Source organism: Gobius niger (assembly GCF_951799975.1).
Source record: "Gobius niger genome assembly, chromosome: 13".
Classification (NCBI taxonomy): Eukaryota; Metazoa; Chordata; class Actinopteri; order Gobiiformes; family Gobiidae; genus Gobius; species Gobius niger.
Genome location: NC_136864.1, coordinates 603743 through 618288, shown reverse-complemented (window position 1 = coordinate 618288; position 14546 = coordinate 603743). Strand labels below are relative to the sequence as shown.

General features: G+C 39.5%; 1 protein-coding gene across 1 annotated transcript in view; it reads left to right on the top strand.

Annotated features, from left to right (window-relative positions):
- The first annotated feature begins 4682 nt into the window (after positions 1-4682).
- LOC306972831 (mothers against decapentaplegic homolog 4-like) overlaps positions 4683-14546 on the top strand; it is a 16526-nt gene continuing 6662 nt past the window's right edge. The window contains exons 1-4 of the mRNA XM_079569538.1: positions 4683-4942; positions 9170-9466; positions 11402-11532; positions 13922-13983. Coding sequence (XP_079425664.1) covers positions 9173-9466; positions 11402-11532; positions 13922-13983 — 487 coding nt within the window. The 5' untranslated portion in view covers positions 4683-4942; positions 9170-9172. The remainder of the gene's footprint in view (positions 4943-9169; positions 9467-11401; positions 11533-13921; positions 13984-14546) is intronic.

Below are 14546 nucleotides of genomic sequence, written 5' to 3'. Positions count from 1 at the left end.
AAAAAATGATAAAAAATGGACAAAAAATGACTAAAAAAATGACAAAAATGTGACAAAATGTGACAAAAAAATTACAAAAAAATGATAAAAATGTGACAAAAAAATTACAAAAAAATGATAAAAATGTGACAAAAAATGACTAAAAAAATGACAAAAATGTGACAAAATGTGACAAAAAAATTACAAAAAAATGATAAAAATGTGACAAAAAATGACTAAAAAAATGACAAAAATGTGACAAAAAAATGTGATAAGAATATGACAAAAAATGTGATAAAAATTTGACGAAAAATGACTAAAAAATGACCAAAAAAAAGTTACATAAATGAGTTGAACACCAAACAAAAAAAAAGTGGCAAAAATGCAACAAAATCAATGTAAAGAAGTGGCAAAAAAGTGTCAACAACGCAAGGAAAAAGATCTGTTTAAATGAGTTTTGTAGCTCTTTTCTTTCACATAAGGTATGCTCTGGCCTAAAGACTGCAAGCTTTTAGATTTGGGTAAAGCTGAACTAATAACTCAACGTATATGTCGTACCCCTTCTGAAAGATTGTCAAGAGAAAAAAGTGACGTGTATAATAGTTAAGACTCCATTCAGGCGACGTCACTGTCTTCACTGCTGCTCAGAACCAGATGATCACATGTTCTAATGTTCATCATGTGATCGTTCGTTCTCCTTCAGCAGCGCCTGATGTGTTGAGTAAATGTACTTGAGTAACTTTTTAAAGTAATTGTAGCAGTATTCGCACGGTATTAGAATAACCCGGGGAGTTTGCAGAATTACTGACGTGGCAGATTCTGGACGGGACTAAACTCCTGAGGCAGAGGCGGGACTGGCCATGTGTTCATTCTGGAAGAGCACAGAGGGGCCACCGGTCCCGCCTCAACCGAGCTTTACCCAAACCTAAAAGCTAAAAAGAAAAGCATCAACATAGCCAGAAAAAGAGGATGAAAACAAAACAAAAATGTGCTGGAAAAGCAACAAAAAAAGTGACAAAAAATGTGATGAAAAGGCGACAAAAACATGAGAAAAACACAACAAAAAATGATAGAAAAAATAATGAAAAAAAACAACAAAAATGTGACAAAAATGACATGACAAAAAGTTTCCATCACTTTGGTAGGTCTCAGCTTTCAAATGAGGTGTTATACTGTTGCTCTCCAGTCCAGGAGCTTTTAGATTTGGGTAATACCGAACTGGAGAGAAGGCGGGAGATAAGAGGTTAATGTCTTTATTTTGAAGTGTTTGATGCAGGAGTGAAGGCGGGGAAACAGGTTAAAGTAAATCACAAAAAGGTAAAGTCCAGGCGCTCATTTACAAGGAATAGGGATTTACGGCTCTTTTCTGGGAGTCTTTGGGATCGGTTCATTTTAAAGAACCGTTCAACAGACTGGCTCTTTCTGATCTAAGATGTTTAACCTCTTAACTCCCGCCTGAACCAAGAGGATCTTTTTCCTCATTTTCCATAATTTTTTTGTTGGGTTTTCAACTCATTTTTGTAAGTTTTTTGTCATTTTTTTGTCACATTTTTTGTCATTTTTTTGCCACATTTGTCTCATTTTTTCGTCAATTTTTAATCACATTTTTGTCATTTTTTGGTCATTTTTTGTCAAATTTTTATCACATTTTCATCAATTTTTTTTGTCATTTTTTGTCACATTTTTGCCACTTTTTCATCAATTTTTTGTCACTTTTGTGTCAATGACAAAAAAACTACAAAGACATGAGAAAAACACAACAAAAAATGATAGAAAAAATAATGTAATAAAACAGCAAAAATACGACAAAAATGCGGCGACGTGACGAAAAGTTTCCGTCACTTTTGTAGGTCTCAGCTTTCAAATGAGGTGTTATACTGTTGCTCTCCAGTCCAGAAGCTTTTAGATTTGGGTAATACCGAACTGGAGAGAAGGCGGGAGATAAGAGGTTAATGTCTTTATTGTGAAGTGTTTGGTGCCGGAGTGAAGGCGGGGAAACAGGTTAAACTAAATCATACAAAGGTAAAGTCCAGGCGCTCATTTACAAGGAATAGGGATTTACGGCTCTTTTCTGGGAGTCTTTAGGATCAACAGACTGGCTCCTTCTGATCTAAGATGTTTAACCTCTTAACTCCCGCCTGAACCGAGAGGATCTTTTTCCTCACGTCATCGGATCTTTTTTCCATCATTTTTTTGTTGGGTATTCAACTAATTTTTAATTTTTTTGTAATTTTTTTGTCACATTTTTGTCAATTTTTGTAATTTTTTGTAATTTTTTGTAATTTTTTGTAATTTTTTTGTCACATTTGTCTCATTTTTTCGTCAATTTTTAGTCACATTTTTGTCATTTTTTTAAATCATTTTTTGGTCATTTTTTGTCAAATTTTTATCAAATTTTTATCACATTTTTGTCATTTTTTTGTCATTTTTTTGGTCATTTTTTTGGTCATTTTTTGTCATTTTTTGTCATTTTTTGTCATTTTTTGTCATTTTTTTGTCATTTTTTTGTCACAATTTTTGGTAATTTTCTTGTCTCATTTTTTCGTCAATTTTTAATCACATTTTTGTCATTTTTTTGTGTCATTTTTCATCAATTTTTTGTCACTTTTGTGTCAATGACAAAAAAACTACAAAGACGTGAGAAAAACACAACAAAAATGATAGAAAAAATAATGAAAAAAAACAACAAAAATACGACAAAAATGACGTGACAAAAAGTTTCCATCACTTTTGTAGGTCTCAGCTTTCAAATGAGGCGTTACATTGTTGCTCTCCAGTCGAGAAGCTTTTAGATTTGGGTAAAGCCCAGTATAGGCTGCGTTCACGTGACATCACAACATTCTAAAGAGCCACAGTTTAAAATGGAGGCGGAGCAACTGACGGTAACTATGGTAACGGTGGTAACTGACAAAATGCATATTTGTATGTCTTTGTTTTTTGGCTCATATCTCAGTCATGACTGGAGGAATCCACATGAAACACAAACTGTCACAAAGTTCATCATCTCCTCTGTCGGCTCATATGAACTAATGTACAATTATTATCTCAGAAAAACATCCAAAAGTGGTGACAATATGCGAAAACACGACCGTGATGTTGTCCAATACAGACTTTCAGACAAAAAAATAATATCACAGGTTTGTGAATCCGATCACGATCAGATACTGATGAGGAAAAACATTTGTCAATTTTCATTTTGGAGATTTCTTACAAAAACTGCATTTCTCCCACAGAGTTGTATTGGCCCCGCCCTCCACCTGACATTATGACATCATCACATTCTAAATCGTGAACGCCGCCTATTAAAAAAACATGAATCTAAAAGGAATTCCGTGGAGTTTGGTGCACCACAAGGTTCAGTTTTGGGAACGTTATTATTTATTATTTATATGAATGATTTTGCTTCTGTTTCTACGACCGCCTTTCCCGCTCTTTTTGCTGATGTTGCCGATCAAAATTATAATAATAATAAAAAGTCGACCTGGGGAAAATGCACTCGTTAATGTTCAGGCGGGGGGTCAGAGGTTAAAATGTGTATTTGTGTACTCAAGTACTTTTTACATTTACATCTCCACAAAATGAATATGAGTTACTATTGTTTTACTCAAGTACAAGTACAAAGTAACTACATGTCGATACTGTTTAATCTCTTACAAAGTGCATTTTCCCCAGTTCGGCTTTACCTAAATCTAAAAGCTTGCAGCCTATAGGCCAGAGTAAGGCCTCATTTGAAAGCTAAGACCTACAAAACTGACAGTCACTTTTTAGTTGTGTTGTCTGTTTTTTGTAGTTTTTTTAATGGTGTTTTCTTCATAAGTTTGTCTGCTTTTTGTCACATTTTCATCATGTCTTTTGTCTCTTATTAACCCCTTAACTCCCGCCTGAACCGAGCACATTTTCTCCAGTCTGGCTTTACCCCAATCCAAAAGCTTCTGGAAAAAAGCTGTGAAAATAGAGACAGAACTGAGACGAAAACAAAGATGGAAATGTGACAAAAAAGTGAGAAAACTTTGATGAAAAAGTGATGAAAAAATGACCCAAAAAAATGACAAAAATGTGATAAAAATTTGACAAAAAATTACACAAAAAAAGAAAAAAAATGACAAAAATGTGAAAAAAATGAAAAAAAATGAAGAAAAAAAAATGATGGAAAAAAAAATTGACAAAAAAAGTGAGAAAAAAGTGAGAAAAAATGATGAAAAAATGATGAAAAAATGATGAAAAAGTGGCAAAAATGTGACAAAAAATGTAAAAAAAAGAGTTGAACCCCCCCAAAAAAAAATGATGGAAAAAAAATCTGACGTGAGGAAAAAGATCCATCTAGATGAGTTTTGTAGGTCTTAGCTTTCAAATGAGGCGTTACACTGACCTTGGGTGGATTTGGGTAAAGCTGACCTGGAGAACATGCTCTCGGTTCAGGCGGGAGTTAAGAGGTTAATTGCGTGTCTGTTGCTGTTTAGTTGCTTTTTATCACTTGTATTTCCATCCGTGTTTCCGCCGCTGTTTTGACGCTCTGTCCAATAGAGTTTTCAGATTCGGGTAAAGCCGAACATGAGGGAACGTGCCTGTGATTCCAGCCCTCGCCGCAGTCCCGCCGTCCTCCGCGGGGCGGCGCTCGCACACAGACAGTGACTCACGCTCAGTCTGAGCCGCACACTTTTATTTTCTATTATTTTTAGCGCGTGCTGGAGTTGCCTCACTTCCTGTTATGTCTGGCGTCTGAGCGCGTGACCCGAGCGTCTGGCGCGCGCACGCGCCCAGACAGCCGCGCGCGCCCGCACACACACACGCACGCACGCGCAGACACACTCACACACACGCGCGCGCTCGCAGACAGACACAGCGGCAGACGGAGAGGAGCCAGAGCCACAGCGCACTGACGCACCGCGCTCTGCCCAGGCTCAGGCGCTGCTCGGCGGGCACACACAGCCGCACGGCCCCGCTGGAGGCTCCGCAGCTCCAGGTACGGTGACAACTGTTGATCCCGCCGCGTCCCCGCCCGCGCGCTGACCCGGGGACACGGAGAGGCGCGCGCTCGTCCGGGAGCTTCTGCTTTTGACGCGGGCAGCGCTGGTTAGCCTCGTGTAGCCCGGGTTAACCCTGGCTTTAGTCCGGGTTGTTTCAGCCACAGCTGCAGCGACATCGCTCCTTTATGCCGCGCGCGCGCCGCTGTCACGCCACAGGTTTGTGACATTTATAAAGATGGACCTGAAGAGCTTTGACTTCCATTTGCTTCAGTTTGATCTGGAGGAGAATGTCTCTAAAGCAGCCTGGGTTTCTACTGAGTCTGAGCTTTCCAAGTGAACCTGTTAAAGTGATCGTCTGTAAGTCTGAACGTGTTACCAATTCTACAAAATGTGCAAAATCTACATCCCGGTCTCGCATGTTGATGTAAAGTAAGTAATAATATGTGTTATTTTTTTAACCTTCCCGGATCTCGGCAACTAATCAGAGTCTCGCATCCTCCCGCGTCGACCAATGAGACGAGCGCTTCCTGTGAACCGGCCCAATCAGGAGGGAGGGGGAGGAGCTTGATTCTGTTCTTGCTCTCCTCATTTTGATCTGTCCTCCTCAAACTTACAGACATCACTTTAAAGGAACAGGCCACCGTTGTTCCAGAGCTTAGACGAGTTGATCCGTACCTGTCTGGTCTTCACCCCCGTTTGGAGCCATAGGAATACACTGGGAGAGGCCGAATGCTAACAACATCTTTGGTCGGGAAACGTGATTTCCCCATAGACTTATATGGGAGAACGTGAGGAAACGGCCTTTGAAATCTCGTTCTCCCATATGAGTCTATGGGGGAACATTCAGTCAGTATTTAAACATGGCGTTGTGAGGATCAGGTTTGGGGATCGGCTCGTCTGAAAGAGCCGTTTAAAAGACTGGCTCTTTCTGGTCCATCAGTAAAAGGCTGGAGTTTGATGTAAATCGTCTAAAGTAACAAAGAGACGGATGTTACGCTTTGAAAAACGTGTTTGTGAATCGTTCAGGGGAAAAAGAGACGATTCAGATCGAGATTCACCTTTAACCCCTTAACTCCCGCCTGAACCGAGCACATTCTCTCCAGTTTGGCTTTACCCCAATCCGAAAGCTTCTGGGAAAAAGGTGAGAAAATAGAGACGGAACGGAGACAAAAACAATGATGGAAATGAGACAAAAAAGTGAGAAAACTTAGACAAAAAACTGACTTTTTTTTTTTTTTTTTATGAAAATGTGGCAAAAAAATTGCCAAAAAAATGATGAAAAAATGATGAAAAAATGATGAAAAAGTGGCAAAAATGTCACAAAAAATTGACAATAAAGGACAAAAACATTATGAAAAAATGACAAAAATGTGACAAAAAAAGTGAGAAAACTTAGACAAAAAACCGACTTTTTTTTTTTTAAATGAAAAAGTGGCAAAAAAATTGACAAAAAAATGATGAAAAAATGATGAAAAAGTGGCAAAAATGTCACAAAAAATTGACAAAAAATTAACAAAAAATTAACAAAAAATTGACAAAAAACGGACAAAAAATTGACAAAAAATTGACGAAAAAATTATGAAAACATTATGAAAAAGTGGCAAAAATGTCACAAAAAATTGACAAAAAATGACAAAAAAATTATGAAAAAATTATGAAAATGTGACAAAAAAAAGTGAGAAAACTTAGACAAAAAACTGATAAAATAAGGACAAAAAACGGGCAAACCCCCCCCAAAAAAAAAAAATTATGGAAAAAAAATGTGATGACGTGTGGAAAAAAGATCCATTCAGATGAGTTCTGTAGATCTTAGCTTTCAAATGAGGCGTTACTCTGGCCTACAGGATTTGGGTAAAGCTGACCTGGGTAATGCTCTGGGTTCAGGCGGGGGTTAACAGGTTAAAGAGCCGCTCGAGCCGCCTCTGTCCGGAGCTCCGTCTGTTTACTGGACATGAGAATGTTCTTTTGTGTTTGTTTTAAAGCCGCTGCATCACAGAAGTTACTCAGTTCTGCTTTAAACGGATCCACTGATGTTTCAGGTCGTTCAGGGATAAACAGTTATTTATCATCTGTTTTAAATGTGCCGTATCTGCTCTCAACAGTCAAACCTCTTAATAATCCAGAGAAAATTCACCTCTTAACCTCTTACCCCCCGCCTGAACCTCTTTGGCCATTATATAGGCCTGTGTAACGCCTCATTTGAAAGCTAAGACCCACAAAACTGATCTTTTTCCTCACGTTGTTACTGTGTTGTGTCACATTTTTTTATTTTTTTTATTTTTGTCACATTTTTGTTGAATTTTTGTTGAATTTTTGTTGAATTTTTGTTGAATTTTTGTTGAATTTTTGTTGAATTTTTGTTGAATTTTTGTTGATTTTTTGTAGAATTTTTGTTGAATTTTTGTTGAATTTTTGTTGAATTTTTGTCACATTTTTGTTGAATTTTTGTCACATTTTTGTTGAATTTTTGTCACATTTTTGTCACTTTTTTGTCACATTTTTGTCACTTTTTTGTCACATTTTTGTCACTTTTTTGTTGAATTTTTGTCACTTTTTTGTTGAATTTTTGTCACTTTTTTGTTGAATTTTTGTCACTTTTTTGTTGAATTTTTGTTGAATTTTTGTCACTTTTTTGTTGAATTTTTGTCACTTTTTTGTTGAATTTTTGTCACATTTTTGTTGATTTTTTGTTGAATTTTTGTCATTTTTTTGTTGAATTTTTGTTGAATTTTTGTCACTTTTTTGTTGAATTTTTGTCACTTTTTTGTTGAATTTTTGTCACTTTTTTGTTGAATTTTTGTTGAATTTTTGTCACTTTTTTGTTGAATTTTTGTCACATTTTTGTTGAATTTTTGTTGAATTTTTGTCATTTTTTTGTTGAATTTTTGTTGAATTTTTGTCACTTTTTCGTTGCGTTTTTGTCACATCCTTGTTTCTTCTCATTTTTTGTGGCTGTTTTGGTGCTTTTTTCCCCAGAAGCTTTTTGATTCGGGTAAAGCCAAACTGGAGAAAATGTGCTTGGTTCAGACGGGAGTTAAGAGGTTAATGCACTTAACCATGTTCAGCTTTACCCAAATCTAAAAGCGTCTGGACTGGAGCCAGAGTGACGCCTCATGTGCAGCTTTATGGGTAAACGTGTCATTAGCATGTTTAGCTAATGCTCCAAACGCAGCACAACAAAAGCATCGCTAAGATCACAAAATGGACTTTTTCAAGCTTTACATCATGTTATTCTGTCACTCCCTCTTTAACCTCTTAACTCCCGCCTGAACCGAGATCATTTTCTCCAGTTCAGCTTTACCCAAATCCTGTAGGCCAGTGTAACGCCTCATTTGAAAGCTAAGATCTACAAAACTAAATTGATCTTTTTCCTCACGTCATCAGAGTTTTTTTCATCACTTTTTTTTTGGGCAGTCGTCTCATTTTTGTCAAATTTTCGTGACTTTTTTGTCACTTTTTCGTCAAATTATTCGCATTTTTTTGTCTAATTCTTATCACTTTTTTGTCAATTTTTTGTCAATTTTTGTAATTTTTTTGTATATTTTTCGTCAATTTTTTCTCACTTTTTTCACATTTTCATCCTTGTTTTCGTTAACTCCCACCTGAACCGAGCACATTTTCTCCAGCTTTACCCCAATCCAAAAGCTTCTGGAAAAAAGGTGTGAAAATAGCAACAAAAAAACTGAGACGAAAACAATGATGAAGATGTGAAAAAAGTGAGAAAAAATTGACGAAAAAGTGACGAAAAAGTGACAAAAAATGTGACAAAAAAGTGACCAAAAAAGTGACAAAAATAACAAAAATGGACAAAAATTTGACAAAAAAAGTGGGAAAATTTTGATGAAAAATCGAGGAAAAAGTGACAAGAAATGGACAAAAAAGTCACGAAAATTTGACAAAAATGAGACGACTGCCCGACAAAAAAAGTGATGAAACAAAATCTGACGTGAGGAAAAAGATCCATTCAGTTTTGTAGGTCTTTCAGATGAGGCGTTACTCTGGCCTACAGGATTTGGGTAAAGCTGAACTGGAGAAAATGCTCTCTGTTCAGGCGGGAGTTAAGAGGTTAATCAATAGGATTTATGCACAGAAAAAGTATTTTGGGGGTACATTTTGTCCCCCAGCGCCCCCTAAAGGTCAGAGCTTTATCTTTACTCTCGTGCTTTCGTCTGACTGGAGCGGCCGCAGGTGTGGGCGGAGACTAACCTGTGCTGTGGTTCCAGATCATGTCCCTGTCGGACCCCGCCCCCGACCCCTCCTTCAGCCCCGGGTTCGGCCCCGCCTCCTCCGCCAGCCCGGGCCTGGGCTCGGACCCGGTGCACGGCGCCGTGCACAGCCTGCTGCGGCAGTGCCAGGCCGGCGAGAGCGAGGGCTTCGCGCGCCGGGCCATCGAGAGCCTGGTGAGGAAGCTGAGGGAGCGCCGCGACGAGCTGGAGGCGCTGGTCACCGCCGTCACCACCAGGGGGCACCAGCCCGGGCTGTGCGTCACCATCCAGAGGACGCTGGACGGGCGGCTGCAGGTACCACGAGGAGGGGGGGGGGGTCACAGAGGGGGGGGGGGGCACTGAGGAGGGGGGGGGTCACTGAGGAGGGGGGGTCACAGAGGAGGGGTCGCTATGGAGACGGGTTCACCTCTGACCCCCCCTTAGCCAAACACATTCTAGATGTTTTTACCCGCGTTCGAATCACTTTCTAGTCGAGTTTTTCTCATGTTTTTGTGGCTTTTTCATCCTCGTTTTTATCACTATTTTGACACTTTTTTCAGGAAGTTTTTAGTTGTGGGTAAAACCAAACTGTGAGGAGTTTAACCCCTTAACTCCCACCTGAACCCAGCACATTTTCTCCAGTTTGGCTTTACCCCAATCCAAAAAGCTGTGAAAATAGCAACAAAACTGAGACGAAAACAATGATGGAAATGTGACAAAAAAGTGAGAAAAGTTTGACAAAAAAATGTACAAAAAATGATTAAAAAATGATTTAAAAAAATGACCAAAGAAAGACAAAAAATGACAAAAATGTGACAAAAATGTGATAAAAAATGACAAAAAAATGAAAAAAAAAAGATTAAAAATGACAAAAAAATGAAAGAAAAAAAAGATTAAAAATGTTTAAAAAAATGACAAAAAATGACCAAAAAAATGAAAAAAAAATGAAAAAAAATGATTTAAAATTTTTTTTAAAAAAGTGACAAAAATTTGATAACAAATTTGATAAAAAATTGACCAAAAAATGACCAAAAAAAATGAAAACAAAATGAAAAAAAAACATTTAAAAAAAAAAATAATAGATACAAAAAAAGACAAAAAAATGGAAAAAAAAAAAGAAAAAAAAGTAACAAAAAAAAAAAAAAAAGACAAAAAAGTAACCATTTTTTTTACAAAAATTGGACAAAAAAGTGATAGAAAATTGACAAAAAGTTGACGAAAAATTACCCAAAAAAATGAGTTACTAAAATGAGTTGAAAACCCAACAAAAAAATGATGGATAAAAAATGTGATGCCGTGAGGAAAAAGATCCTCTGGGTTCAGGCGGGAGTTAAACAGCCTGGTTTCTTAAACTGTGACTCAGCGTTTTCTCAGGAGGAACATCTGGCCTCGTCTGGTGTTGAAAACACAGAAACCAGGCGTTAAAGTTGTTTTTAACGTGTCTAAACTCCGATGCTTTCAATGGGGCCTAGTGGCGACATGGAGGTACTACAGCGATGGCGGCCCCCAGTGGAACGAGCTCCTCAGACGCAGGAGCTCTGATGTTTGGCCCCGGGTCACAGAAACAGGACTTCGGTGGATCCAGTCCTGGAGTTGTTTTGTCTGGGACACAGGAAGGGGCGGGGCCAGACGGAGCAGGATCACAGCAGCTGTTCCTCGGAGTCTGTCCCGTCCCAGACACAGATTCAGGAGCAGCGACTTCTGCCTCAGACTGAAACATGAGCCTGAGCAGAGCGGCCGGGCCAGGGCTTCTAACTTCAGGAGGTTCATGTGTCCCTGGTCTTTCCCATTCACAAACACTGACAGGTTTGGTATCCACGTGTAGCACGGAAGATGCTGTCATCCAAATATGGTCATTTCCTGTGCTGGAGGCAGCGGCGGCTAAAGCCGGGAGGAACATGCACGGGGCATGTGCACAAACGGACTGAACTTTAGGGACGTTTTATCCAAATGAGGTTTGGAAAAGTTTGGAAAAAAGTGGACGATTTGTTTCACTAAAAACTATTTATTCAAAAACGAACCCAGATCCAAAATCCCTCTGGAACTTAAAGCTCACATTTAAACCTTTGCTTTTCGATTTTGTTTAGGGCTGAACAGCATAACGAACACACTCTGGTGTCGCGATATTATGGGATGCAACTAAAGTCTGAAGTAAACAAAGCACTGATGTGTTTCACCTCTGAGGACGCTCTGATACCAGTATCGGACACACACTCGTACTCACTAATGAGGTCCCGATTCCTCCTGCAGCTCCTACAGGAGCGGCTCCTACAGGAGGAGCGGCTCCTACAGGAGGAGCGGCTCCTACAGGAGGAGCGGCTCCTACAGGAGGAGCGGCTCCTACAGGAGGAGCGGCTCCTACAGGAGGAGCGGCTCCTACGGCTCCACTGAGGAGAGAAAATAACAACAAACAAATCAAATGTTCCACATAGATCTGACTTTATTACAGACGACTCTCCCTAAACCAGAGTCTGAGCTGGATTTAACCAGAGCTACATGTCTGCAGTGTTTACAACTTACAGGCTAATGTTGCTAATGTTGCTAATGATGCTAATGTTGCTAATGTTGCTAATGTTGCTAATGATGCTAATGTTCCTAATGTTGCTAATGATGCTAATGTTGCTAATGTTGCTAATGATACTAATGTTGCTAATGTTCCTAATGTTGCTAATGATGCTAATGTTGCTAATGTTGCTAATGATGCTAATGTTGCTAATGTTGCTAATGATACTAATGTTGCTAATGTTCCTAATGTTGCTAATGATGCTAATGTTGCTAATGTTGCTAATGATGCTAATGTTGCTAATGTTGCTAATGTTGCTAATGTTGCTAATGATGCTAATGTTGCTAATGTTGCTAATGTTGCTAATGTTGCTAATGATGCTAATGTTGCTAATGTTGCTAATGATGCTAATGTTGCTAATGTTGCTAATGTAGCTAATGCTGCTAGTGTTGCTAATGATGCTAATGCTGCTAATGTTGCTAATGTTGCTAATGATGCTAATGCTGCTAATGTTGCTAATGTTGCTAATGATGCTAATGCTGCTAATGCTGCTAATGTTGCTAATGTTGCTAATGATGCTAATGTTGCTAATGATGCTAATGTTGCTAATGTTGCTAATGATGCTAATGTTGCTAATGTTGCTAATGTAGCTAATGCTGCTAGTGTTGCTAATGATGCTAATGCTGCTAATGTTGCTAATGTTGCTAATGATGCTAATGCTGCTAATGTTGCTAATGCTGCTAATGCTGCTAATGTTGCTAATGTTGCTAATGATGCTAATGTTGCTAATGATGCTAATGTTGCTAATGTTGCTAGTATTGCTAATGTTGCTAATGATGCTAATGTTGCTAATGTTGCTAATGTTGCCAATGTGGCTAATGCTGCTAATGTTGCTAATGTTGCTAATGATGCTAATGCTGCTAATGTTGCTAATGATGCTAATGATGCTAATGATGCTAATGTAGCTAATGCTGCTAGTGTTGCTAATGTTGCTAATGATGCTAATGATGCTAATGTTGTTAATGCTGCTAATGTTGCTAATGCTGCTAATGTTGCTAATGTTGCTAATGCTGCTAATGTTGCTAATGATGCTAATGATGCTAATGTAGCTAATGGTGCTTGTGTTGCTAATGTTGCTAATGCTGCTAATGCTGCTAATGTTGCTAATGCTGCTAATGCTGCTAATGCTGCTAATGATGCTAATCGGCTAACAGATCTGGTGATTCTTTTTGATCTGAAAAACTAACCCAGCGACTAAAAAGTCATCAGAAAATCCCAAATAAAGAGATACACATGTTTATATTGAGGGAAAATGAGCAGAACATTGAAAACGCTGAAGCTCCTGGATAAGTTTCTATAAACTCAGGAGAAAATCCACACGGAGCTGAAGCAAAGGAGAAAAGAGACATTTATCTGCAGGAATAAGTAACATCTCAGTACTATTGTTCAAGACAAATACATAAAAGCACTGAGGAGCTTTAATGAGATGCTCTGTCTGTGATGGAGAGACAGAAACTTAATCATGTTAAAGGAAAATAAATAAAATGGCATCTGTTCAATTCTGATATAACTTCTCTTAAACTCTTAACTCCCACCTGAACCGAGCACATTTTCTCCAGTTTGGCTTTACCCCAATCAAAAAGCTTCTTGGGGAAAGAAGCACTAAAACAGCCACAAAAAATGACAAGAAAACAAGAAAAAATTCAACAAAAATGTGACAAAAAATCAACAAAAATGTGACAAAAATTCAACAAAAAATATGACAAAAATTCAAGAAAATTGTGACAAAAATGGAACAAAAATAAAATAAAATAAAAACATACAAAAGGTGACACAACACAGCAACAACGTGAGGAAAAATATCAGTTTTGTGGGTCTTAGCTTTCAAATGAGGCGTCACACAGGCCTAATAGCCTAAGAGGACAGAAGGCATTTGGTTCAGGCGGGGGGTCAGAGGTTAAAAGTGTCGCCGACTTTTCTCAAGGAAATGTAAATGAGTAAATGAACTAATTACAAACTAATCTGGAAAAGTCTGTTGAAGAAAATGCCTTGTACTCGTATCGGTTCACCTTTACCCAAATCTAAAAGCCGACAGCCTATAGGCCAGAGTTCAGGCCGAGAAACCTGCCTGAAGGATCTTTTTCCCTGATTGTTGCCGTCACTTTTTCATCACTTTTTTTAAATTTTAAATGTGGTTAAAGTGGAGCTGGAGAAACTTGTGACCTGCTGATGTTCCACGCGTGTGTATCGTCCGTGTTCACCTGCAGCGTCGCCTTCGTCATGTCCGTGTTTAGTCTGGAGGACGTGGCCTTGGAGCTTCAGCAGAACTGTGTTTAATGTCACCGTGTTTCAACTTTGACCAGGGTTTGACTCAGAGTCGAGTCTGCAGGACTGAAGAGAGGCTAAAGTGTGGAGAAATTTACACATTCTTCTCCTCCTCCTCCTCTCCTCCTCCTCCTCTCCTCCTCCTCCTCCTCCCTCCTCCTCTCCTCCTCCTCCTCTCCTCCCTCCTCCTCTCCTCCTCCTATCCACCTCCTCCTCCTCCTCTCCTCCTCCTCCCCTCCTCCTCCTCCTCCCCTCCTCCTCCTCCTCCCCTCCTCCTCTCCTCCTCCTCATCTCCTCCTCCTCCCCTCCTCCTCTCCTCCTCCTCCCCCTCTCCTCCCCCTCTCCTCCCCCTCCTCCTCCTCCTCCCCCTCTCCTCCTCCTCCTCCTCCTCCTCTCCTCTCTCTCCTCCTCCTCCTCTCTCTCTCCTCCTCCTCCCCCTCCCCCTCTCCTCCCCCTCTCCTCCCCCTCCCCCTCTCCTCCTCCTCCTCTCTCTCTCCTCCTCCTCCTCCTCTCCTCCCTCTCCTCCTCCTCCTCTCTCTCTCCTCCTCCTCCCCCTCTCCTCCCCCT